At 34.6% G+C, this 27,000-nt stretch overlaps 2 protein-coding genes and 1 long non-coding RNA gene across 3 annotated transcripts; 1 reads left to right on the top strand and 2 right to left on the bottom strand.

Moving 5' to 3' along the window:
- Positions 1 to 10,360: 10,360 nt before the first annotated feature.
- LOC143243358 (uncharacterized) lies at positions 10,361 to 12,772 on the bottom strand. The gene is made up of 2 exons (XM_076487233.1): positions 11,640 to 12,772; positions 10,361 to 11,420 (listed from the first exon to the last, which is right to left on the bottom strand). The coding sequence occupies exons 1-2, from the start codon at positions 11,710 to 11,712 to the stop codon at positions 11,017 to 11,019; spliced, it is 477 nt and encodes a 158-aa protein (XP_076343348.1). The 5' UTR covers positions 11,713 to 12,772; the 3' UTR covers positions 10,361 to 11,016.
- A 5,284-nt stretch (positions 12,773 to 18,056) lies between these two features.
- On the bottom strand, positions 18,057 to 21,868 carry LOC143243356 (RNA-binding protein MEX3B-like). The gene is made up of 2 exons (XM_076487232.1): positions 21,488 to 21,868; positions 18,057 to 20,565 (listed from the first exon to the last, which is right to left on the bottom strand). The coding sequence occupies exons 1-2, from the start codon at positions 21,720 to 21,722 to the stop codon at positions 19,352 to 19,354; spliced, it is 1,449 nt and encodes a 482-aa protein (XP_076343347.1). The 5' UTR covers positions 21,723 to 21,868; the 3' UTR covers positions 18,057 to 19,351.
- Positions 21,869 to 22,316: 448 nt separating this feature from the next.
- LOC143243357 (uncharacterized) lies at positions 22,317 to 27,000 on the top strand. Its single transcript, XR_013024333.1, has 2 exons — positions 22,317 to 23,069; positions 26,769 to 27,000. It is a non-coding gene; the product is annotated as an uncharacterized LOC143243357 (long non-coding RNA).

The following is a 27,000-nucleotide window of genomic DNA, read 5'->3' as shown; positions in this document are numbered from 1 at the left end:
ATACAAAGTGACATTTACCGTTTTAAACACACATCCATATAAAGTGACATTTACCATACGTTTCAGGTAATCTTTTATTAGAATAACTAAGTAGTTAGGCAGTTCTATCACAGAGTTTTAAACACACATCCATACAGTTACATGATTCAAGTACTTTCTCTACATTCATACATCTATACTAAAATACTATTAATAGCTCACTCGGTATCTGATACACTCTCTAAAGAACAAGCAACTACATATCAAAAAACTTCCAATACGCTCACTCATGTATCAATATAATTTCAATACACTCTCTAAATAACATATATTTATATCAATTTATTTCCAATACGCTCTCTCAAGAACAAACATACATATCAAATTAATTCTAATACACCCTCTAAAGAATAAACATCTATATATCATATTATTTCTAATATACTCCAGAAAAGACAAGAATAACTTTGTTTGTTTGAAGTTAAGCACAAAGCTACACAAATGGCTATCTGTGCTCTGCCCACCGCTGGTATTGAAACCCGATTTCAGTTATAAGTCAATAGATATATCGTTGTGCCAGTGGGGAGCCAAAAATAACTCAATTTCATTATAATCTACGTTTTTACCATTGAGACTTCGTCAATATTAAATAGCTGTATCTCAGCAAAATTGAGTTTAAAAATTATTTTTAGACCTTTTAAAAATAGAAATGGTTTTAAGTATATATACATAAAAATAAAAATGGTATTAAGCCTATATTACAATACAAATATTATTAAGCCAACTTAAGAATACAAATGCTGCTAAGCCTAATTAAGAATACAGATGCTGCTAAGCCTAATGAAGAATATAAATGCTGCTAAGCCTAATTGAGAATACAAACAATCATAGAGCTATTTACTTTTCTGTGCATTTATGTTTGGCTATATAGTGTCTTGGGAATATTAACTCTCTTTACAGATTTCCAGAGGCCGGCTCTTTGGTTTCAGTTGTGTCGGGAATTTTTTTTTTTTTGCTGATAAAAGATTTTGAAAAATGTTGCTGCTACAGTTAAGATCTTACGTGTCCTTTGGTACTTTATACTGCTGCTACAGTTAAGATCTTACGTGTCCTTTGGTACTTTATACTGCTGCTACACTTAAGATCTTACATATCCTTTGGTACTTTATACTGCTGCCACAGTTAAGATCTTACGTGTCCTTTGGTACTTTATACTGCTGCTACACTTAAGATCTTACATATCCTTTGATACTTTATACTGCTGCCACAGTTAAGATCTTACGTGTCCTTTGGTACTTTATACTGCTGCTACAGTTAAGATCTTACATGTCCTTTGGTACTTTATACTGCTGCCACAGTTAAGATCTTACGTGTCCTTTGGTACTTCATATTGCTGCCACAGTTAAGATCTTACGTGTCCTTTGGTACTTTATACTGCTGCTACAGTTAAGATCTTACGTGTCCTTTGGTACTTTATACTGCTGCTACAGTTAAGATCTTACATGTCTTTTGGTACTTTAAACTGTTGCTACAGTTAAGATCTTACATGTCCTTTGGTACTTTATACTGCTGCCACAGTTAAGATCTTACATCAATTTGTTAGATTAATACGAACCTTTAGGAAAGCAAACTTTCCTTCTTGAGTGGTGAGTTGGGATTTCTACAAAAGGTAAGATTTGCAGATTATTGTAAAGGTCTTCAATATTCTCGTGAATATATGTAGTGCAGATCACCATGACAACCTGGGAGTGTTTAATTGGCTTTCCCTGAGTATATAGCAGGATGTAGTTGTCTTCCATCATAGGGAAATACAAGACTGGGACAATATAGAGAAGTGTAAAAATCAAAACAGTTTATGTGAGAAGAAATAAAAAAAATGATTGTGTTTGTGGTACCATAACTTTATAAACTAGGAATCGTGTGGTTTCCACTTCTTTCTTTTTAACTGAACTCTCTGTCTCTGTGAACTTAACGAACGTATAATAGCTGCGATGAAGTTGAAAATATATGGAACGTGAAACAAAGTATTCTAAGCATTGGTCCACTTTTCTGAGGTACTTGTATAATCCAGAAAAAAATATGTGGAACGTGAAACAAAGTATTTTATGCATTGGTCCACTTTTCTGAGGTACTTGTATAATCCAGAAAAAAATATGTGGAACGTGAAACAAAGTATTCTAAGCATTGGTCCACTTTTCTGAGGTACTTGTATAATCCAGAAAAAAATATGTGGAACGTGAAACAAAGTATCCTAAGCAATGGTCCATTTTTCTGAGGTACTTGTATAATCCAAGAAAAAATATGTGGAACGTGAAACAAAGTATCCTAAGCATTGGTCCACTTTTCTGAGGTACTTGTATAATCCAGAAAAAAATATGTGGAACGTGAAACAAAGTATTCTAAGCATTGGTCCACTTCTCTGAGGTACTTGTATAATCCAGAAAAAATATATGGAACGTGAAACAAAGTATCCTAAGCAATGGTCCACTTTTCTGAGGTACTTGTATAATCCAGAAAAAAATATATGGAACGTGAAACAAAGTATTTTAAGCATCAGTCCAGTTTTCTGAGGTACTTGTATAATCCAGAAAAAAAAATATGTGGAACGTGAAACAAAGTATTCCAAGCATTGGTCCACTTTTCTGAGGTACTTGTATAATCCAGAAAAAAATCGTAATTTTCTTTCATTTTACAATTTTTTGTGATGTGATATTCAGTAAAACGAAAGTTTTTGTGGTTTACAATTATTCATCTAATTATTTCTGTTTATCCACTTATTTATTTGAGAAATGGAGACAATAAAACAACTTTCATTCCAAACTTTTCTTTACGCAGTAAACATATTATTAATTGTTTTCCATCAAAACAAGTTTTTAAATTGAAAATAACATTGCATTTTGTTATTACATTAAAAAGTCATTTCTTCTTTTAAACAATGCAAGAAAAGATGAACCACGCACAACAACATGTTTATTCATGAAGTTTAGAAGACAATGTTCATTCTTAAGATGTGTACCCCACATAATTGTCTTTAAAGCCGAACAAGATCAAACTATTTAAATTATTATGATTTGGTTGTCATTTTATGTTTCGTTCAAAGCTACACGAGAGCTATCTTCGGTAACCGTCCCTAATTTAACAGTGGTCGACTAGAGAGAAGACAGCTAGTCATCACCACCCACCTCCAAATCTTTGACTACTCTTTTACCAACAAAGAGTGGAATTAACCATCACATTGTAAGCCGCTACAGCTGAAAGGGCAGGTATGTTTGTTGAGGTGGATTCGAGCCCGCGATCCACAGATTAGGAATTCAGCGTCCTAAGCACCAGACCATATTGTACCTAAATTATTATGATACGTATAACAACCCTTCCGTTTATTCAGTATTCTAATGAAACATTCTTCATACAAGAGTCTAGCATAAATAATATTTTGTGAACCAATTATAATTACTGAGTTTCAAGTTTCACCACCAGTTGTTGTTCGTTACTGAGCACAAGGCGACAGGATTGGGTTATCTATGTTCTGTCCACAACGGATATCGAAACCCGGTTTCTAGCGGTATAAGCTTACAGACATATCATTGTGCCATTGGGGGGGGGGGGCAAACGAAATTAATAGTGCAATCATCACATGGTATTTCCAGATGATCACCAACACAAGTATTAACCAGACCAAATACTGGGTGTCCAATGAGATCGGATGAGACCTGGTGGAATGATGGTTATTCACCAATAGATATTCCAAAAATCAGAAGTTTGGTTCGTTCTGAATTTCGTGGAAAGCTACACGAGGGCTATCTGCGCTGGCCGTCCCTAATTTAGTATTGTACGACTTGAGGGAAGGCAGCTAGTCATCACCTCCCACCTCCAACTCTTTTACCAACGAACAGTGGGATTGACCGACACATTATAACACCCCTACGACTGAAAGGGCTAGCATGTCTGGTGTGAAGGGGATCCGAACCCGCGACCCTTGGATTACAAGTCGAATGCCTTAATTACCTCGCCATGCTGGGCCAAAACCCCAAGTTAGCAAACCACTTGATATCAAAGTTATTGGATTTGTTCTAAAACATTTTTACAAAAAAGTAAAAAAATCTCAAAGTACAAACTCATGATGGTACCCATACCAGCCGTTTTAACTGATATATTTTTCTCTACAAGTGGGTTTTCTCGTCATCACAGATGGCACCCATCATTATAAAGGTCACTCCGTCATAAAGTCTAATAACAATGAATCTGAATTGATTTTACTGTAGTAGGTAAATAATACGGGAATATCCAATCAGTTACTTCAAATTGGTTAGTCCTAACTGTATTTCAGTAATTTGTTCTGCTAGTTTTACATATTCCATAAAAATAACCAGTTTGACAATTTTGTAGTTTCGTTTGGCGGTGAAATTAATACTCATTGGTTAACTTGTGACTGTGTTCCTGTTTTGATATTCGAATTATTAATCAATACAGGTAAGCTTTTATCGCCTTCTAGCGAGAATGTTAAACATACTGCGATACGCAACTGCATCACGAAATACGTGATAAGTATTATACAGATATTTGATTCATTATCAAGTTTAGAAACTGTTCTCTGACTGCTCTATCTATCTAGTAGTTTAAACCTTTATTTGTTACATCAATTTATATATGTAAAAACGGCTGGTATGGGTGCAAGTGGGTTTTCTCGTGGTCACGGATTAAATCAATTTAGTTTCTAGGAAAAACCTTATATAATTATTTTTATTTTTACATGTTGTTATTTTCAATTTAGCACAAAGCTACACAATGGGCTATATGTACTCTGCCCACCACGGGTATTGAAACTTGGGTTTTAGCGTTGTAAGTCCGCAGACTAGGGGGCTTTTTTTTTTTGTTTACGTGTAGCATATGTTTGATTATAAAGCGTGATATTATATCTGATGTTTGTTTTGAAATATTGACATTTTTGGTCATATCTAGATAACTATGTGCGTAACTATCTATAAAACCAGGCTGGCTAAAAATGCTTTTATTGTATTTAATTCGTTTTGGGAAAATTCATGTCAACTAGCTGTTTCGTTAGGGCGAAAAATATAATTTTACCAAATTATTAGTTTATACAAAATGCGGAATCTAACCATTAATATTAAACCATGAGTATGTGTGAGTGTATGTAAATACATTTCTAAGTAGTGATGTTGTTAAGTGCCAGAATATGATAAACATTAAAATTAATAAGTGATGTTCCGTGATAAACATTAAAATTGATACGTGATGTTCCGTGATAATAATTAAAATTGATAAGTGATGTTCCGTGATAAACATTAAAATTGATAAGTGATGTTCCGTGATAATAATTAAAATTGATAAGTGATGTTCCGTGATAAACATTAAAATTGATAAGTGATGTTCCGTGATAATAATTAAAATTGATACGTGATGTTCCGTGATAATAATTAAAATTGATACGTGATGTTCCGTGATAATAATTAAAATTGATAAGTGATGTTCCGTGATAATAATTAAAATTGATACGTGATGTTCCGTGATAATAATTAAAATTGATACGTGATGTTCCGTGATAATAATTAAAATTGATAAGTGATGTTCCGTGATAATAATTAAAATTGATACGTGATGTTCCGTGACAAACATTAAAATTAATACGTGATGTTCCGTGATAATAATTAAAATTGATACGTGATGTTCCGTGACAAACATTAAATCTGATTATTGTAGCAACTGTCTGGTATTTTGAGATTCACTTCGGTAATATAAAGGTCTGAAGTGCAGTCGACAATTCCACAACCATTGTTGTTGATGGAACAAATAAAATATTGTCTCTATATTTATATTATTAGTTTATATGTTTCAAGGAAGTCAATACATAGTATGTATTATATATATAAATATACAAACTATTCATGAAGTTCTAGCCAGTACGACATTGCTGTATTTATCGTGACTGTTTGTAATCAAACCTGTATAAGGGTTGTCTATATGTGCTGAGCTTATCAGGAGCATCGAAACATATAAATTCACAACTTTATTACTTAGTTACTGGGGGGGGAGAGGCTATAACCTGTTTAATACAAATAGATATGTAAAATAAACTGGGTAATTACATTGATATTACAAATAGACGAATTCATTACATCGAGATAGATGGAAACGACTTAAAATATAATGTTTATATGTTCAAAGTATATTTAGTATATTTGTACTCATGGCCCGGCATGGCCAGGTGGGTTAAGGCGTTCGACTCGTAATCTGAGAGTCGCAGGTTTTAATCCCCGTCGCACCAAATATGCTCGTCCTTTCAGTCGTGGGGGCGTTATAATGTGACGGTCAATCCAATTATTTGTTGGTAAAAGAGTAGCCCAAGAGTTGGCGGTGGGTGGTGATAACTAGCTGCCTTCCTCTAGTCTTACACTACTAAATTAGGGACGGCTCCTATTCGGAGCCGGGATCATTAGTCTTTGTTCTTATCACAATTGTGTAAAAATAACGTAGATTATTTAACCGGCCGACGCACGTTAAGTTAGGAACACTTGCTAAATACGCTTCATTCATTTCACCCAAACCGCTTTACTAAGTATCATTCCAATACATAAAATAGGTCGACGTTTTAAACAACATTGTTTTAACTTGATGGACTTGGTATTACTAGTAGAATATAAATTAAATATTACTGATAAAGTACGACTTTGATTCATTTACCAATAATTCAGAAATATAGACTAAATATTGGTTATAAGGTACTAGTTTGATTCAGTGGTGGAATACACATTAAATACCACCGATAAAGTACGAGTGTGATTCATTTATTAATACTTAAGGAATATAGATTAAATACTGCTGATAAAGTAAACTTGATTCGTTTTACTATATTACAGTTATATGTAATGCTAGAAAAATTTATTACATCACTCAGTTTTTTTACACACTTATGTTCGGAACCATCATCTGTCGTGAGGCCCTAATTCATGTGTTTCATGGATGATGCAATACTGTCAAATTATTACACCATCAGATTTAGGCTGTTTAGGAATTGCACCAGCCGTTTTGGGACTATAAATAGGAGTTCTTATTGAGAGTCAGCTAAGAAGCTTATCTACAACAACGTTCACGTGATGCTACAATGGCCAAGGATTGCGAGTTAAACCACGTAAGGGGAAGTCATTTTGGACTTTTCACGAAGTAGAATTCTAAAAAAAAATAAATTTAACCAGTTCACTGTGAGTTGTTGGCCACAGAAATAGACAAAGACTGGCCGGCTGTATGGAGTAACGGAAGTTAAACTCCTACAGTAAGGGAGACTGCATCCTGAAACGCACGAGCCTGCAAAATTGTAAAGTGTTGTCCACAAACCTCATAAGAGCATGGAAGGAAACTTCATGTGTTTAGCCAGTTTCCCAGCAAGATAGCCAAGACAGAAACCTTTCGTTACCAGCAAGATGAGGCCCAACTGGACCAAAGTAAAGCGATATTTTTAGAGGTGTCAAGGTAGTTTAAACTCTTCGGGTCTGATGGAAAACACTTCGGTTGACGTCGATGTCCAGAATAGCCTCTTCTAACGTATTTTAATGGGAATTCTTTTGTTGTCAAGGTGTGAGACGCCATTTTATAAAAGTACCTCAAGTCCTAGTTGAAACCAACAGTCGAACTCACTTTGGTGGAACTGACCAGTGTACATTCCAGGATGATTCCACTTCTTTTCTCAGAGATAAATAGGTTGGTAATAGTCATACGATCTATGCAGGACACGTGAAATATAAAAGTCATTTCTTCTACGTGTATTTAGAAGCCATCATAGGTTTTTACGGTGCACAATTTTGTACAAAATAACAGGAATTACGCAAAGAATGAAAAAAATCAAACTGTGTGATATAAAATATTAATTACTGGTAATAAAATATGTCCTTGATTTTATTAACAATACTAGAGGAATACAGATTAAACACTATTCATTTAAATTAAGCTAGATCCACTTAACAATACAAGAGAAATACAGATTAAACACTGTTGATTTAATTTAAGCTAGACCCACTTAACAATACTGGAGGAATACAGATTAAACACTGGTTGATTTAATTTAAGCTTGGTCCACTTAACAACACTAGAGGAATACAGATTAAACACTGGTTTATTTAATTCAAGCAAAATCCACTTAACAATACTAGAAAAATACAGATTAAACACTGTTGATTTAACTTGAGCTAGATCCACGCAACAACACTAAAGGAATACAGATTAAACACTGTTGATTTAATTTGAGTTAGATCCACTTAACAATACTGGAGGAATACAGATTAAATACGGTTCATTTAATTTAAGTTAGATCCACTTAACAACACTAGAGGAATACAGATTAAACACTGTTGATTTAATTTATGCTAGATCCACTTAACAATACTGGAGAAATACAGATTAAACACTGTTGATTTAATTTATGCTAGATCCACTTAACAATACTGGAGAAATACAGATTAAACACTGTTGATTTAATTTGAGCTAGATCCACTTAACAATACTGGAGGAATACAGATTGAACACTGTTGATTTAATTTGAGCTAGGTCCACTTAGCAATACTAGAGGAATACAGATTGAACACTGTTGATTTAATTTGAGCTAGATCCACTTAACAATACTGGAGAAATACAGATTGAACACTGTTGATTTAATTTGAGCTAGATCCACTTAGCAATACTAGAGGAATACAGATTAAACACTGTTGATTTAATTTGAGCTAGATCCACTTAACAATACTGGAGAAATACAGATTGAACACTGTTGATTTAATTTGAGCTAGATCCACTTAGCAATACTAGAGGAATACAGATTGAACACTGTTGATTTAATTTGAGCTAGATCCACTTAACAATACTGGAGAAATACAGATTGAACACTGTTGATTTAATTTGAGCTAGATCCACTTAACAATACTAGAGGAATACAGATTAAACACTGTTGATTTAATTTGAGCTAGATCCACTTAGCAATACTAGAGGAATACAGATTAAACACTGTTGATTTAATTTAAGCTTGGCCCACTTAAAAATACTACAAGAAAACAGATTAAACACTGTTGATTTAATTTGAGCTACATCAACTTAACAATACAAAAGGATTACAGATTAGACACTGTTGATTTAATTTAAGCTCGGTTCACTTAACAACACTAGAGGAATACAGATTAAACACTGTTGATTTAATTTAAGCTAGGTCCACTTAACAATACTAGAGGAATACAGATTAAACACTGTTGATTTAATTTAAGCTAGATCCACTTAACAATACTAGAGGAATACAGATTAAACACTGTTGATTTAATTTGAGCTAGATCCACTTAGCAATACTAGAGGAATACAGATTAAACACTGTTGATTTAATTTAAGCTTGGCCCACTTAAAAATACTACAAGAAAACAGATTAAACACTGTTGATTTAATTTGAGCTACATCAACTTAACAATACAAAAGGATTACAGATTAGACACTGTTGATTTAATTTAAGCTCGGTTCACTTAACAACACTAGAGGAATACAGATTAAACACTGTTGATTTAATTTAAGCTAGGTCCACTTAACAATACTAGAGGAATACAGATTAAACACTGTTGATTTAATTTAAGCTAGATCCACTTAACAATACTAGAGGAATACAGATTAAACACTGTTGATTTAATTTGAGCTAGATCCACTTAGCAATACTAGAGGAATACAGATTAAACACTGTTGATTTAATTTAAGCTTGGCCCACTTAAAAATACTACAAGAAAACAGATTAAACACTGTTGATTTAATTTGAGCTACATCAACTTAACAATACAAAAGGATTACAGATTAGACACTGTTGATTTAATTTAAGCTCGGTTCACTTAACAACACTAGAGGAATACAGATTAAACACTGTTGATTTAATTTGAGCTAGATCCACTTAACAATACAAGAGAAATACAGATTAAACACTGTTGATTTAATTTAAGCTAGACCCACTTAACAATACTAGAGGAATACAGATTAAACACTGTTGATTTAATTTGAGCTAGATCCACTTAACAACATTTGTAGAATATATTTAAACAGTGGTGATCAAACCTAGGATTCTGCCGTTGTATTACATTTAAACGAATATTAGGTTACGATGTTTGCGTGTGTGTTTTTTCCAGCGGCAAAGCCCATTGCTATGTCCACCAATGGGAATCGAATTTTTAATGTTAGCACTGTTTGTACGTCGAGAGCTGGCGAATCGATAAAATTGATATGTTGTGATAAGGCTGAAGTTGTTTGCTTTGTGATGTTTCTTTTAATCTGAATATGTTTTAATAAACATCTAATCTGCAATACATAATCAAAACTTGAGGTAAATCTGAGAAAAACTGATATCCAGTACACATGATTTTAATAACAAATATTTAATATGGTTAGTGTGTTATATTTACACAATGTTTTTGTTTTATGTGTCGTTAAGCACAAAGCAACATATTGAGTTATCTCTGCTGTGCAACCACGGGTATCAAAATCCAGATTCTGTGTTATAAACATCCTTACTTCCTACTGCACCACTGACAGACATTTAACCAATACTTTTAAAATATCATGTCAGGTTTCGTACAGTCCTTGGGAATGTAGTTGTAGTGTTCTGACATTGTCAGTATAATTCTGGTCTCTAACTTATTAATGTAGTTGTAATGTTTTGATGTTACTTATATAGTTGTGGTCCTTGATTTATCAATATACTTGTAGTGTTCTGACATTACACTATGTAACACAAATTTTGTTCCTGGATAGTATGTGTTTAATTACTTATGTTGTAAAGGTACAGAAAATGGTCATTATTCCCTTCAAACTTTGCTTTTGTGACCTGGATAATGAAATTTAGAAATTAATCTATTTTCTTTGTAAAAACGGGCAAATTTGTACATTTACATAAGGTCTGAATAAAACAACATATGAATCAAGATTTCCATGTATTTATACTAAAGTTATACAAAAATGTTTCGAAGTGAGTAGTTTTTCGAGATTTGCGACTGTAATGTAAATCACTTTCACGTATCAGCCCCCAAATATAGTCTTGACATTCGACTCAGTTAGACCAAGATCTCTGATCAAGTCATTGAGGTCTCTTTGGTTGGGGTAGTATGGGTTTCTCTCACCAGATGAACCTCTGAAATTGTAATCTGGATTTTCAACGTCTACCTCCTCTTCTGATTTGCTGTTCTCTTCTGAGGATGGCTGCTTTCTCTCTGGTGAAGTGGTTACAGGTAGCTCAGGGCAGTGTGGGACTGGGGCGATGGATGATGGAAGGTCCGGATACATGATAGCAGATGTATTCTTACCAACCCGACGTTTGGAAGGGTCCACCATGCAGAAGTAGCAATTGCTTGAGTGGTCAGTGGGTTCACACCAAATTCTTGGAACAGTTAACTTCATGGCTCTCTTTTCCCCTCTGTACCATCCTGTAAAAGAGAAAAAAATAAAATTGTTATTATGAAGAATAAATATATTTCATCCACAACTAATGTGTAAGAGGTTCAAAATATTTTATATGTGATATTTTTTTCTGTACTATTCGAATTTAAAAAAAATAATTTAAAAGATATTTAAAATTTGAAAGGAGTAAAATTTGTATAATATAAAATCTTACTATTCAAGCAAACAAAAATTGTCCGTCTCACCTTCTAGTGTTTCTTTGCAGTGCTCGCAGGTAAAATGATTTGCCCAGGTTTTATCTTTATCCCCGACAGACATGTTGAAATATGTCTTGTGGGCTTCACTTATTTTAGCAGATGCTGTCACGGAGTACTTTTCCGATCTTGTCTTGATAAATTAGCCACATACGTAGCAGAAAGCTTCTGGAGAATGTTTATAGCTTCTTGATGCCATCTCTGATAAAATCAGATAGGTCTATATGTTCACATAGGCAGCTAGAACTAAACTGAAGTGGTGAGCCTCTGTATATATTTCTATAAAAAAGTTCTAGAAAATTCTAAAAGTAAGTTCTAAAACATGCTAGAAAATTCTTGTAAGTTCTACAATATTCCAGAAAGTTCTTGTAGTTTCGAGAATCATCTCTATTAACTACTCAGTACTTAATCCACGTGGAATGTTTTGGAAAATGGGTAAATTTGAAAATTTCATTACCCAGGTCACAAAAGCAAAGTTTGAAGAGAAAAATAGGTCTTTTCCATTAACTTTAGGCATAAGCAATTGAGAAATAACACTTTCTGTCCAGAAATAAGAAAACATTTGTTACACAGTGTTATCAGTACGGTTGTGGTCTTTGACGTATTAATATAGCTGTAGTGTTTTTTCAGTGTTGATATAACCGTGTTTTAGTGTTGTCATTATAACTGTGGTGTATTTTTCTTCTTTGTATATCTCACAAGTGTGGTATCAGTGTATATGTGTTGTGTTCTTCTGCTCTCAGTGTAGCACTTTCACTCTATCAACAGTGTTATGAAACCATTAGTAGATCTATCATTCTGGCGTTACGAGTCGTTGTGATAATTAAATTTTTCCGAGAACAATCGTATTATGACGTCACTAGCTGCTGTAAAATTTTGATGTTAGGGTACAACCAACTTTTCACGTCTAACTGGTCGATACACAGTAATGTCTGATCAGGGCGGCTAGCGCAGATAACCCTCGTGTAGCTTTGCGCGAAATTAAAAAAACAAACCATCTTCAATTTCCAGTTTATTTTATATTGTTCAAGTGTAGATTCTGATGTTCATGAAGGTGAATTCATTCGATGGTCAGAGGTTCGATTCCCCTCGGTAGACTCAGCAGATAGCCCAATGTGGCTTTGCTATAAAAAACACACACATAATTGTATTCTGTTCCTTAGCTTCACTAGCATACAAACTATAAAATTAAGGTAGCTTTTCAAACAAATCTGATTCTGATATTCTAGCGCTAAGTCTGGTCGTACTAAAGGTACATATCGTCACATCTAAGTTTTAAAAATGCATTCCGTCTATTATGCTAACAAACGTAAGGTGTAGGATCTAGGATTCAGTCTAGTATGCTATCAAACACAATCTATGGTCCAGTCTAATCTATCACTGAGCGTAAAATATTTGATGAAAGATTAAGAATGTGGTATAACTTATTACCATACGTAAAGTCTAGGATGAAAAATACAGTATTCAGACTATTATGTTATCAAACTTTTAATATTGAACATAAGATGTTGGTGCAGTAAAGAATGAATAGAGAAAACCTTTAAGTTCCTTTCGTCCTGATTACTCACGGAAGTAGATCACTCAATTAGGATACAGTGTGAATAGTACTTTCTCATATAAAGCCATGTTCTGTCAGTGGAAGACTGTTTTTTGGAATTTCGCACAAAGCTACTCGAGGGCTATCTGTGCTAGCCGTCCCTAATTTAGCAGTGTAAGACTAGAGGGAAGGCAGCTAGTCATCACCACCCACCGCCAACTCTTGGGCTACTCTTTTACCAACGAATAGTGGGATTGACCGTCACATTATACGCCCCCCACGGCTGGGAGGGCGAGCATGTTTAGCGCGACGCGGGCGCGAACAGGCGACTCTCGGATTACGAGTCGCACGCCTTACGCGCTTGGCCATACCAGGCCCTTCCACATCAGACTATCTGCTGAGCCCACCCAGAGGAATCGAACCCCTGATTTTAGCGTTGTAAATCCGAAGACATACCGCTGTACTAGCGGGTGGCGTAGTGGAAGACAGAACAATTCATCTTAACAGCTCTCACAGTGGCAAAGACTCATACTACTGAAAACCTGGTTTCGATATCCGCGGTGGGCAGAGCACAGATAGCCCTTTTGTGCATAATAACAAAATAGAACCATCTTAACTGCATAAGAAACTAATAGTTTTTTTTTAATTGAAAAGGTTAACTTGTATCCATTCCCTCTCTCCTCCAAACCCATTTGGAGTTAAAATAATTCAGAGTTCCGCTACATAATACATTTTGTAGTGAACTTACGGATATTCTGCAGTTCCTACCCAATAATTAAGCGGGAAAACAGAGTATGACACAAAGGTAGGTTGGAACTGAAATAGCCGCGGTGGGAACATTTGTAAATTATATCCAACAGACGTTCCACGAGGAGTGTCACATCAGAACACGCCCCTGGTGACTCAGCTGTGAGTCTACAGTGCTAAAAATGGGGTTTCGATACTGGGCAGGTCACAGACAATCTCTTTATATAGTTTTTTTTATTTCACAACACCCAAACTAAGCCATGATTCACATTCAAGAAAAATTCTAAATTTAAAAATATTTTTTTTCGTGAGAGTGAATGTGTAAACAAGCCTAGCGTCAGAAACAACAAACACTATTATATTGGGAGCCCTAATGCACCCACTCCAAATGTCAATAATTTGAATATGATTTCGTAAGAGAAAATATATTAAACATTTCTTACTGTTACAGTAAAAAAAACATTTATTCATGTCTGACAACACAGTCGTTTCCCGCTGCTACAGCGGTAAGACTACGGATTTACAACGCTAAAATCAGGCGTTCGATTCCTCTCGGTGGACTCAGCAGATAACCCAATGTGGGTTTGCTATAAGAAAACAAAACAACACAGTCCCAAGGCGAGACAATGTATATTTATGGTCTTACAACGCTAAAATCTAGCGTTTAATTACACGTTGGGGACTCGGCAGATAATCCAATGCGAGCTTGTTCTAAAAAGAAAACTGTCAATCAATATCCCTCCATTTTTTTTTCAATTCACATCCCGAATGACATTTTAGGCGATCAATCCTACTGGATCATTAAGCCACTTGGTTACTTGAGCTTTAGGCCTATCAACTACCAGGGTTAATGAGGCCGCGCAGCTCAGAGGAAACGCTGCTGTCAAGACAACGATCACGTGCACAAGCTAACACACATTTTCAAAGCAGTTATTATTACGTAACATATTATCCTGTGAAGCGGTTGCTGAAAGCTTTGAACGCGAGGAAAACAACAATTCACTTTTGTTACTTTGAACTAGACTGTTTGAAATTAAATACAGACAAAACTGTTCATTTTACTTTTGATATTTTCGTTGAAAACCAACGGATTGTTCCGTCAAGAAATTATGGCCGACGCCCAGTGTTGAAACTGTCACGTTCATTTATTTTTTGTAGTTATTTCTAATGGATTCTATTTGTAATTATATACATTATTTTCGTAGGAAGTAGATTGATTTTATTCGCTACCAGTTCAAAGGCCAAGTTTCTTTTTTTTTTTAATGTTTATTTTTGAAAATGAATGATAAAACAATGGAAGTTGGTTATTGACGTCATCACTTAGGAAATAAGTCTGCCATTACGTGACCAGTATTGTAAGCTGAAGGTAACACAGAGAACACTTTGGTCTAATAATCCTTACCATTGGCGATATAATTTGTATTAATTCATTTCGTAGTTACATTACTGTACGTGCCCGTAGAAGTTTAATATTTTTTGGACAAAAAAAAAATCTCCATACACATTTAAATGTTTATGGCTGTAACCAAGATAATAAAATGTCTTTTTGCTTTTTGGTTTTAACGATTCGTACTAAAAATTGAATTATCGTGAACTTTACCATTTTGGTGTGATTCAGTTTCTCAATTTCACGGTATGGTGTCACACAATCTAGAATAACTACACGTATGACTGACAGGAGACTTCAGTAGTTACTCAAGTTTTGTACAAAGACTAAATTGTACACTTCATTCAATATTTTACGACACACACACACACACACATGTATTCTAATAAACATAGGTTCATTAGTTGCATGGTAAGGAATACACATGTACGCTACTACTGGTTATTCTATAAACCAAACAAATGTTACATTTTAAAAATCACTTTATGGTATCACCTATTGTTTTAAGTCTAAAGCCAGTAACTGATTCATATTATACAGATAAGAATTTATAATAAAACATAACACATTTAAACTGTGCCACCCTATACAATGACTTTCTTGAAGTGGTAATAGACTTTTATTTATAAAATTTATTACGATAAACTATGAATTTTCTGCTACATTTCGCAGTGAAACTATTACCGAAATCCTCTAAATAATAATCTTCAAAACAACCAAGTTTGATTAAGTTTTGCTTTCACATATCTATAAAAAAAACAAAAAACAATTTTAAGTATTGATAACTTAATGATTTTTATTTATATATGAAAGTTATTACGCCAGACAGATATTTGCCTACGCGTCTGAAAAAAGTTGCTTGAAGTAACACCAATTATCACACACAAATTTATGGTTGTTCGGTAGCTTATTCTGCTAAAGAAAGAACTTTCATGAAAACAGCCACAGGCTATGCACGAAAGAAATAAATCCAACAGACCCGATCAACAGCAAGACTTGGGGAGACTGCGGGCATTTTCAAGGTTACAAACAAGATGGCCAACACATTTCGCGATCTGGTAGATAAAGTTTTTAACTCTTGTATTATAGACTTTCACCAAGAAACTTTATATTTTGAATTACTTACATTATTAGCATTCATACATATTATTTTAATACACTGTATCATATAGCAATATTTCACAATTATTCTTCATTTTACGTTTTTTTTTAATAATTACAATGAATTTTATGAGCACAAAGACGGACGTGGTTTATCAGTTTTGTTTTTTTTAAATATACCTCAGCAATACTGTTTGTATCAAATATATTTTGTGCGATAATGTTTATTTAGATATTAAAAATAGAGCTAATATCATTTAGAACGATACCACTACTAGGTAAATCAACCGTCGTCTTTTATTGACAAAATTACAAACCGATTTTGAAACAAACATTAGTTTTAAAAAAAATATTACATTTCAAACAATAAGTTAACATTGTCTTTCTCGTAAGATGAAACATTAGGAACTTAAGGATAAATCGATAAATGTAATAAACACGCTTTATCCTCTTACTAATACAGACAAGAAATATTTGTTTTATCTAATGAATTTAACAACTGCTCATTACTTGACAAGTTGAACTCCTCATGTTAAGATTATGGAATTCGTTTTTGTTATAACGAAAAGAAACTGTTTTCATACCCTCATACTTTGAGAACTAAAATGACCTGAACTGGTTATGTAAGCCAATATGTTCACATCTAAACAGATGATCACTTGAGCTAAATTTTCTATTCGTACTTCATTTATTAGCATGCTTTAGCTTTTGTGGAACACAATTTATTATTACACCAATTTTATGTCATTCGTAAAACAGTACAAGAACAATTACGAAAACAACCACCAAAATATTCATCTTACTATTTTGTGCACAGAACTTGTTCAATATTTTAAATAAACTCCCAACTAAAACCTTTCTTGGTTACCATGCCATTCGGAATTACGTAAGCTTTTCTTGTTTAGTGTCAGTTACTAATAGTAAACTTATCCTAATTACCAGACTTGTTTTGTAGGATTCTTATGTCATCGCACCTTGTTATCCTAAAACTGAGACTGCGCGTACGGACTTGCCAGTCCACGCTGAAAAATTCAATCGGTTGTACTGAGCAAAGCTACAACATAATAATTACACTTGACTAAGCCAACATTTTTTATTTAATAATGACGTTTTTATATCTCAGACGAATAATTTTTTTTCTCAAATAATTCACTATTTATTTAAGAAATATTTCAAGATCAAACAATTCATGTACACTTTTAAAGTTACTACTATTACTAATATACAATTGGACAACAACGTTTCACGTCAATTGTGTTTAAAAAAGTTAAACTCGCTTATTCTTATCCACAAAGTATTAGTTTTAATCATTTTTTAAAGAGGCTAGTTGTAATTAAAACCAATAGGACGCAGGACACCATGAACCTTCGATACCTCTCCCAAGACTGAGAAAACCCAGAGATGGATTATACAACAGTTAGATACTATCCTGCAATGATAGGTTACCACAAAACGCAGTTAAAATCGTACATAAATCATAGTTCTCTAAAACGTGTACATTAACTTACAATTTAAAAATTATAGTCCGATTAGAAAACTGTACTTAGTTGTACTGGTGGCTAAGTTGATTTATAGTAGGTTTCTTAGGTATGGTTTAATTGTAATAAGAAAAAATCCAAAAACATTGGTCCACAAATACACACCAAGAGGTATTTATTTGAACTTTAAAATACATTTTTATTTCAAAACATTCAAAATTTTAATAATAAAATAGAATTATTTTAGCATGGAACTATGCAGTCAATACAGTGACAGTGAAAAAAAACATTAACACATTATTATTAATTGTCAGAACATTTATTTTGAACTGGCCAAAATACCCAAAAGCAATAAAACTACAAATCACCCGTGTAACCCTACGAGACATACACGATTCGTGAGCATAGTGAATAGGGTCTTTCGTGCTTTGGAAAATGTGATATTTTTTAGAAGTCGTATATTCTAATAACTCGAATTGTTTACAGTCTTTGAAAAACATTCACAAGTTTACACACGCAATTATATAATAATTTCAAGCTCTACAAAAACACTGCCTCCATTACGGGTATTGTCAGATTCCGAAGTTATTCAAATACATAAATAGCCGTAACGGTTTCCATGTTTAAAAATACTGTGACTTCCCCACCAATTTTCAGTGTTAATAAAGTATTATTGCGCCATGGACACACATTACATTAAATCACAAAATACTGAACCATACTGCGACAACAAAAAAGATTTCTCTCAAGCTTTCTTTAGATGCCAAATATAAATAAATGGAAGACATTAAAATAATCGTGGCAAGACAACTTGTATCAGAAAAATAAGGCATACGTTTTAAATAATAGAAAACAATGTCCATCAGCTAAATATTTGCTCTAATGAAGTTTACACAACTTGGAAATGGTAAACAGGACTGTCAGTGAATATATTAACATACAAATACTAAAAATAGGAAAACTTACCCTACGTTTGTGCAAGAAAAATCGACTTGACAAATACACAAAGTACGGTTACTAAATATTTTTACGATACGTCACACAACAAACCATTATAAAATTTTGAATAAAATAAATCACCTCTGTTTTTTTTAAAGATATATATTCAATTGGCAACCAAACTTTTTACAATTTAAAAACATACTCAACTATTCCAAAGACTTTCTAGCAAATAAGTATTTCGCCTCTTAAATATAACATATTACATCAAGAATAAAATCTATTATATATTTAATACTATTTTTATGAGAAGATGAAATATCTCAGCGACATTCTCGTGTTAATACTAATACAGTTATGCATTACAGGTTAATGAAGAAATGTGATAATGCGCGAGTTCAATTTATTTATTAAACTACAAAATATATAATGTAGGAAATTATGTTACCTATTACAAACCTGGCCCGGGCCAGTGAGCATGCTTACCCAGAACTATATGTACAACTATCTCAGACTAACAGTAAATGCGAATTGCTTGGGACACGTGCTGGTAACATATTGGACATGCTGGTTCTGATTTCTCACAGATACGATTGGCACATTCCAAACAAAACAAGTTATGGCCACATGGAACCAGAGCGGCCACAACATCACTTTCAAAACAGACAATGCACTCTCGTCTACAGTTCTTTCCAATGGACCCCAGAGAGTCAGTGGGACTGCTTGCTAGACTGCCAGTACTGTTGACGAATGGTCTATTTGTAGACATGTTGGTCGTAGTATTTGGCAGTGACGTGAGAGAGGGTAATGTAGATAGGGGATCACTTTCAACACGTCTCGCCGGAGGATGGTCCAAGAGGAAACCATCGGTGATGGCTTGTGTAAGAGCTGTACCTTCACTGCCAAGACTTCCACTTCGTCCAGACAAGTTACAGTTTGGATACAAATTTCCATCTGGCCAACTTGTTGGTGTTGGAATAACTATGGGGTCAAATGTTGGAGAGTCACCTAAACCCTCATCCGTGTCGTAAAAACCAAACCCATTAGAAAAGCCGCCCGTGAAAGGACAATGGTCTGCGAGTTTAACTGAACCATTAGAAGAAAACGAAAAGATATTCTCTTGAGAGGTTTGCGTGAGCAAATTTTTGTTATCTCGTAAATGTGAAACAAACCCATCAAGATCTGATTTAAACATAGATGTAACAAAGCCATTGGTTAAGTTTAGGTTCCCAGAGAACCTCTGATCCACCCCATTAGGTTTTGAATAATTTTCATCATTAGAGTCTAGCATGCCACCAGTACGTACAACAATGTGAGCTTCAATTTCTTTTTGAGCACTTTCTACATTTTCTGGTAGTCCGGTAACTTCAAAAACTGGTTCTTTGTCACGACTGGGAGTCACAATGTAAGTGTTGGTCTGTTGTTGTATGCGTTTAATGGTAGCACCCTTAGGCCCAACCACCAGTCCAACCACCCTGTAGGGTACTCTGACCTGGATCGTTGCCTGTCCCGGTATGTTGGAATTAGGACCTGGAGCCAATACTCCAGTCTGGTTGTTTTTACGTTGGGCTCGGATCTGACTGAAGTGTTCAGCAGCGGACACTATCTCCTTCTTGGCAGCCGAAACGTCATCTTTTCGTCCTGTGACCACAAAAACTGGTTCCTCCCCACGAACAGGAGTCTTGATGTATGTGTTGGTCTTTGCCCGAAGTGCCTTAATCTTGCATCCTAGTTAAAAGTCGAAAGTTCTTATTTATATGGACAGTAAAAATTAAAACTTGTTGGTGTTAACAGTAAGAAACTGTCGTTTAGAATACTGACATTAAATTTTTATTGTGTTTTAAAACCACAGACAATGAGACACAATCGTTAAACAAAATTTTAATACCGAAAAAACAACAACAAAAACTGTGTATTGACCGACACTAAATAACACATGTCAGTATAAACACTCAGTCACATAATACATTTCTACCGTGAGGCTTAGATCGAAGATTTACTTTGGTCAATATAGTAGCAGTACAAACATGTATATTAGAACAGCTGGTATGGGTATTAACATCAGGATGGTCGAAAGGTTCTCTCCTTACCCATAAGCGTAATACCCATACTAGCCGTTCTGAGATGCATTTTCATTTCAAGTGGGTTTCTCGTCAAAGAAGTTCATCAGAAATGCTGTTTAAAATTAAACGGTGACAACTAAAAATTGCGTAATAAAATATTAAAATAAAAAGATGACTAATGTTGTAATACTATATGTCAAAATTCAGTTGTTACACAAACCCACAATAGACTACCATTTTAAGTTCAAATTTGAAAACAAAACACACGCAGTATAAGAGCTTAATTCTACTCAAGACAATTATCAATTGAACACCATACGATTTTTATTAAATTATACCTTACTATTTTGGAACACTTCATAAAAGCACCGAGCACGTGGTTTCAGACCGACGGGGAACAAATTTTCACACAAAGAAATGGCGCGATTCGCGCAATGCCTTCCGGGAAAACATAATACCAGTACTGGCTAGTTTTGTTGAACAAAGACCTTCGTTTCAAATAGAAAGTGGGCTTCCAATCACAGCATTAACTGTTTGTTTTTAAACTTAATGCATAAAAGAAAAGGTTAAATAAGGCATAGCCTCACCTTGTCTACCAACAATTTCTGCCACGTGTTCTGAACTTGGGACAGGAACACACTCAGTAGTATTCTGGCCTTTCTTGCCTCTGGTATTACTATTAATAGTACGGCTGGTATCGTTGGAATGAATCATAGTACTTTCGTTGTTCAGGCCAAGCATTGACAGTTCTAAAGCTAACTGCAACGCTCTTTGATCTTCGAGACTATTGCGTTCCATTTCATGAAACAGAGTAGCTGGCATCTGAGAATGATACGCTGACACACAAATAAATTACAAAAATGATTTTATAAAACCTAACTACCACTTCCACAACAACGTTGTTTCCTTTCTGCATAGACAAACCGTTTCTCTCTTCTCAAAATGTTATCTGCGCCTAAGCTGTACTGCTCCTATTAATCCTGACGTCATGGCATAGCTCACACAGTATTTGCTAAGAGCTTGAACGTTAGCGTTGAGAGTATCGATATTTGATTGGTGTATTTGAGTTAACTAGGCGGGGTTTCGTTTATACCTATCTCATTCCCGCGTAAAAGTGAATGTCCTAAGACTTTCTGCAGCTGCTAGATGGGTTTTATTGGTATAAGTGTTGGGTCCGGAGAAGTAATATTTTAATAGTAAATTTGAGTTATAAATTGTCAAACAGAGATTAGGTGTAAAATACAATAAAACTATGGTTATGTAGATATATTAAGATTTTTTTAACGAAATATGTCAGTTTTATCGAACAAATTCTGTCGGATTCGAGAGTGTTTCGGACTTAGTTCAATCTCGATGGAGTAGCCATATTGACTTGAAAATTGAATAGAGGGTTTATGCTTCTAGAACTAGGTGACTTTTTTATTTCTCACGTATGTCTAAAATAAATTATTTTCAAACTGCAATAGTCTTTATCAAATATAGAAATAGAGATCGATTACTTTGAAGGGAAAAGAAATGGAGTTTCTAAGCAAAACGGAAAAAATAATTGTCTAGTCTACGAGCTCGTGTTTGAGGTTAAAGATAATGCAGATATGGTTTCAAAATTATAATATTTAACAACAACGTAAAACAAAAGAAAACGTTATAGAATGTAGAATTATTGGTTGTATATTTTTCAAAAAAGATAACGTTGTTAATGTTTTCCTCCGCATTCGAAAAACTGAAGAAAAATGTTTTTGATGTACTTTGTTGATGTATTTCCTTTCATTTATCGAAACGCACGTACACATCCGGTTTCGTTTATCTGACATTGTTTGTCGTACGCGTCGTCTTAAACGTTCACGAAGAGTATTATTATACGCTACGTTCTAGCCTTGAGAAAACGAACTGTGTTGGTGGTGTCGCCATAAACAGATCAGCTCTTAGGTCACTTCTGAATTCGGAAGGTACGTAGTTTGAATTCTAAACAAAGCCGGTTACGACTTTAATCTCAACATTAAAAACTGCTTGAGCGCTAGACCGCGTTCTTGGTCAAGGATTGCCTAAAAACGACTTCTCTTTCAAGGTGATTTACTTTCTCCAAAGCTTATGGCCTTGAACGGCATGTCGCTGCCCTCAGCGTTCACATGGGCTTTGTTTGGGTAAACTGGTTACAGCAGCTGTTAGTTGGTAAGATGTATAATAATTTACTGTTGATTAATAATACGCATAAATAGATAACTTGACAGAATTCGTTAGTTGTAATAAACTCATTAATATTAATTTAGAAACCAATACATGTTATTAAGCAGTGACGTGCACTGGTTTTACATTCCATGCTGCGAGTTATTAGTAAGAAAACATATTTCATCTGTTGAAAATTAAGGTAACATCACGTTAAAATAAAGGTATCGATTTTTCTACTAAGTGTTACTACGTAATAACTCAGTTTCAGATTTTTAAAAGCGTTCATAAGGACAACTGAATTGGAATAAAAGAATTGTCTTCTGGTTTTTGTACTCTGAATACTAGAAGCAACTCGTAGTCTCTTCTAACGGTTCACACTGCTTGAAAAGTGCCCGTTTATAGTCGTAGTCTCTTCTAACGGTTCACACTGCTTGAAAAGTGCCCGTTTATAGTCGTAGTCTCTTCTAACGGTTCACACTGCTTGAAAAGTGCCCGTTTATAGTCGTAGTCTCTTCTAACGGTTCACACTGCTTGAAAAGTGCCCGTTTATAGTCGTAGTCTCTTCTAACGGTTCACACTGCTTGAAAAGTGCCCGTTTATATCGGTGAGCTCTCACTATTTACATGTCCGTTGTGGAATTGTTTTGTTTTGTTTGTTTGTTTTGGAATTTCGCACAAAGCTACTCGAGGGCTATCTGTGCTAGCCGTCCCTAATTTAGTAGTGTAAGACTAGAGGGAAGGCAGCTATTCATCACTACCCACCGCCAACTCTTGGGCTACTCTTTTACCAACGAATAGTGGGATTGACCGTCACATTATACACCCCCACGGCTGGGAGGGCGAGCATGTTTAGCGCGACGCGGGCTCGAACCCGCGACCCTCAGATTACGAGTCGCACGCCTTACGCGCTTGGTCATGCCAGGCCGCGTTGTGGAATTCATTACAGATAAAGTTTTTATTTTTACAGTAATAAGTTGGCAAAACTATTTATAAGCACAATAAAATGTTTTATTATTGCAAGAACATACTATACGTTTTGTTGAAATGTGTATTATATATTGTTTGCCAACTTAATATATAAGATTCTTCGCACGAGTATCTAATTTTTAGTTATACATTGGTTTTGTGTTTTGTTCTTGGGGCCTTCATGTAATTAAAGAGGAGCATAATCGTGAATTTTTCTTTATGGCTCTGAAGATGTTTTGTTTTAAAGTATTAAACTTCATTCTCTCAAAGTTTGTTTTACCATTAATCAAAAGTAAATTAACTTCACGATTTTGCTAAAGACCGAAATCGTTTAGGAAATAAATGTTCATTAACATTTTCAAACAAATTAAGAACTTTAGTTTTCTATTTGAGTAAGATCTTTACTAATACAAGTTTTATGAAATCATATTTAAGATTGTAATCTAGATGTTTCCTGTAACTTTCAAAAAAACTGAGTATTATGGAAAAGCACTCTATTCTGTAAATATCGTTGTTCGAGATATGGATTGGATTTTGTCATATTTATTTAACTGTTTTTCTTCTACATAAATATTCTTTACTTTTGTTCAACAGCGCTTTAAAAACATGTCAATTTGTAATGTGAAACGTAAACTTTCTAAAGTTCTTGTAAGGTTTTGTAACGAAGCCTTTTGTTAAACCTAATCTATCGAAAAATAAGTTGCAGTTGAACTGCCTTGCTCGGTTGTCCAACACGTTCTAGTCCAGATTGTTATTAAACCATGACGATATTCACTGTACAAGAATTTAGTCGTTCAAGATTTATTTAGTCTGAGACTCTTCTATTTAAGAACTGATATATAAGGTAACCCCTGCTATGTAGCAGCTGCAAGTCTTGTCGCGAGCCCTGGAGGCAACCGCTCCTAAATAAGTTGACATTCATTCTTCGCTTTTTAGTTTTTGTTGTTGGTACACGTAAAGAAATCCACTTACTAGCTGAACGATTAACAACCATATTAAAGTTTTAAGGACCGTCGGATGGGCAAGAACATATCTGAATCTTTAAAAAAATAAATTGTTAAAGAACCAAGTCATGACCGATACAAGTCAAGGCCACGTAAAAACTGTGGTTTAGAAACCAACTTACAGAGGTGTGTCATAATTGTACGTATAAAACGTGTGTATTAACTTAGAAAGAGCTTGGTTAGTTGACTTCAACTATTTGTTTTTTGTTGTTTTTATTCCGTAAATAATATGCAACGTTAGTCGGTTGTTTATTACTATTGGCTAATAGGTTGGTCGTAGTTCGACGACCAACGTACATAAGTACACGAGTCTACGAACTGGAAACAACACATCTGTAAAAGTTACGCGTGTTTGTTTAGCGTTTTATGTACTTTTATTTTCTGCCTAATAGAATTTGTATTCATGGCAGAGCTATTAGGCTATTTGTCACTGCCCTTAATTTCGAATTACTGACCAAAGGGAAGGCATCCAGCACGCTACGCCCTATGCTAAGGGATTGGCTGTCACTATAACAAGGTATCTATAGCCTGAAGTGCTGAGAATATTTTGACGTATAACATTAATTCGAATCGTGTTTGCTAGTTCTAAAACCGATAACTCTAGTACAGGGCATCTTTTGTGCTAGTGAAACAACAAACAATTACTTATGTAAAAATTACTACAAGTAGATATAACCAACCTCTTGCTGACTACCGATGTGTTTAGTTCATACATGTAGATATCCTAACCTAAAGGCCCGGCATGGCCAAGCGTGTGAAGGCGTTCGACTCGTAATCCGAGGGTTGCGGGTTCGAATTTCGGTCGCACCAAACATGCTCGCCCCCTTCAACCCTGCGGGCGTTATAATGTTACGGTCAATTCCACTATTCGTTGGTAAAAGAGTAGCCCAAGAGTTGGCGGTGGGTGGTGATGACTAGTTGCCTTCCCTCTAGTCTTACACTACTAAATTAGGGACGGATAGCGCAGGTAGCCCTCGAGTAGCTTTGCGCGAAATTCAAAACAAACAAACAATCGTAACCTAACCGTTGTTGACAATCGTTCATGTATTTTTTTTGTTGTTTTTTTTTTGTATCAGAACGGCTGGTAAGGGTGTTAACCCTTTTATTGATAAGGAGAGAACAACGTTTCGACCTTCCTCAGTCATCATCATAAATTTTCCGGTGTATAAGTGATGTGGTTAAATTTATGATATGTTCTGGAGATCAGACAGCTACATAGATCAACCACGTTTTGGAAGACGCCAAAACATTTTACAAACCAGAAAGTATGCTAGACTGTGACAGTCCATCAAAATAATATAGAAAAATCGATAGAAAGTAAACAAAAAATCACCAGGAACTTAACGTTTCAAAATATAAAACGCCAGAACCAAGTTCTGTGGCCATGCTGGTTTATCCATCTGAACAAAACACGAGTAGAATTAAAACTTTGTCTAATTTGTGGAAACAAGAGATGAAGAAAGGAAACCATAATTTCGGCTGGAGAAAAAATTGTTATAGTGAGATGAGCAATGTGAAAAATAAACATTAATATTTTATTAGACAAAAAACTGGTGTTAACTGTTTAGATATACACCTAGATTTTTAACATTTCATTAAAATATAATTTGCTAAATAAATTCATCAATAATTCATGGTGTTAATTAGAAACACAACTCCAACAGCTGTTGTGCAGTTACAATTGCACCTCTATACTGTATAAAATATATAAACTGTTGTTCTCTCTTGTATAGTTCACGAAGAGTTCCCACCTGGTACAACGAGCGGTAAGTCTACGGTTCACTTCCCTTCGGTGGACTCGGCAGATAGCTCAATACGGCTTTGTTATACGAAAAAACACAGACAATTCACGATGAAGCAAAGTGAACATTTCTTTGACGGGTTAAACATATTTAAACCGTTACGGTTAAAATTATTGCTGTAAACATATCGATACGAATGAAATAAAATATTACGTATATCAAA

This window comes from Tachypleus tridentatus, unplaced genomic scaffold (genome assembly GCF_004210375.1).
Source record: "Tachypleus tridentatus isolate NWPU-2018 unplaced genomic scaffold, ASM421037v1 Hic_cluster_2, whole genome shotgun sequence".
Lineage (NCBI taxonomy): Eukaryota > Metazoa > Arthropoda > Merostomata > Xiphosura > Limulidae > Tachypleus > Tachypleus tridentatus.
Note: the sequence above shows the minus strand (reverse complement) of the source record. Positions and strands in the feature narration are given on the sequence as shown.

Bases quoted from the DNA above. Each gene is read 5' to 3' on its own strand.
- LOC143243356 (XM_076487232.1), bottom strand. From the start codon at position 21,722: ATGCCAGCTACTCTGTTTCATGAAATGGAACGCAATAGTCTCGAAGAT. The intron at 20,566-21,487 runs GTGAGGCTATGC...ACTTTTAACTAG, and splicing joins AGAAATTGTTGGTAGACAAG to GATGCAAGATTAAGGCACTT.
- LOC143243358 (XM_076487233.1), bottom strand. From the start codon at position 11,712: ATGTCTGTCGGGGATAAAGATAAAACCTGGGCAAATCATTTTACCTGC. The intron at 11,421-11,639 runs GTGAGACGGACA...TCTCTTTTACAG, and splicing joins CTGCAAAGAAACACTAGAAG to GATGGTACAGAGGGGAAAAG.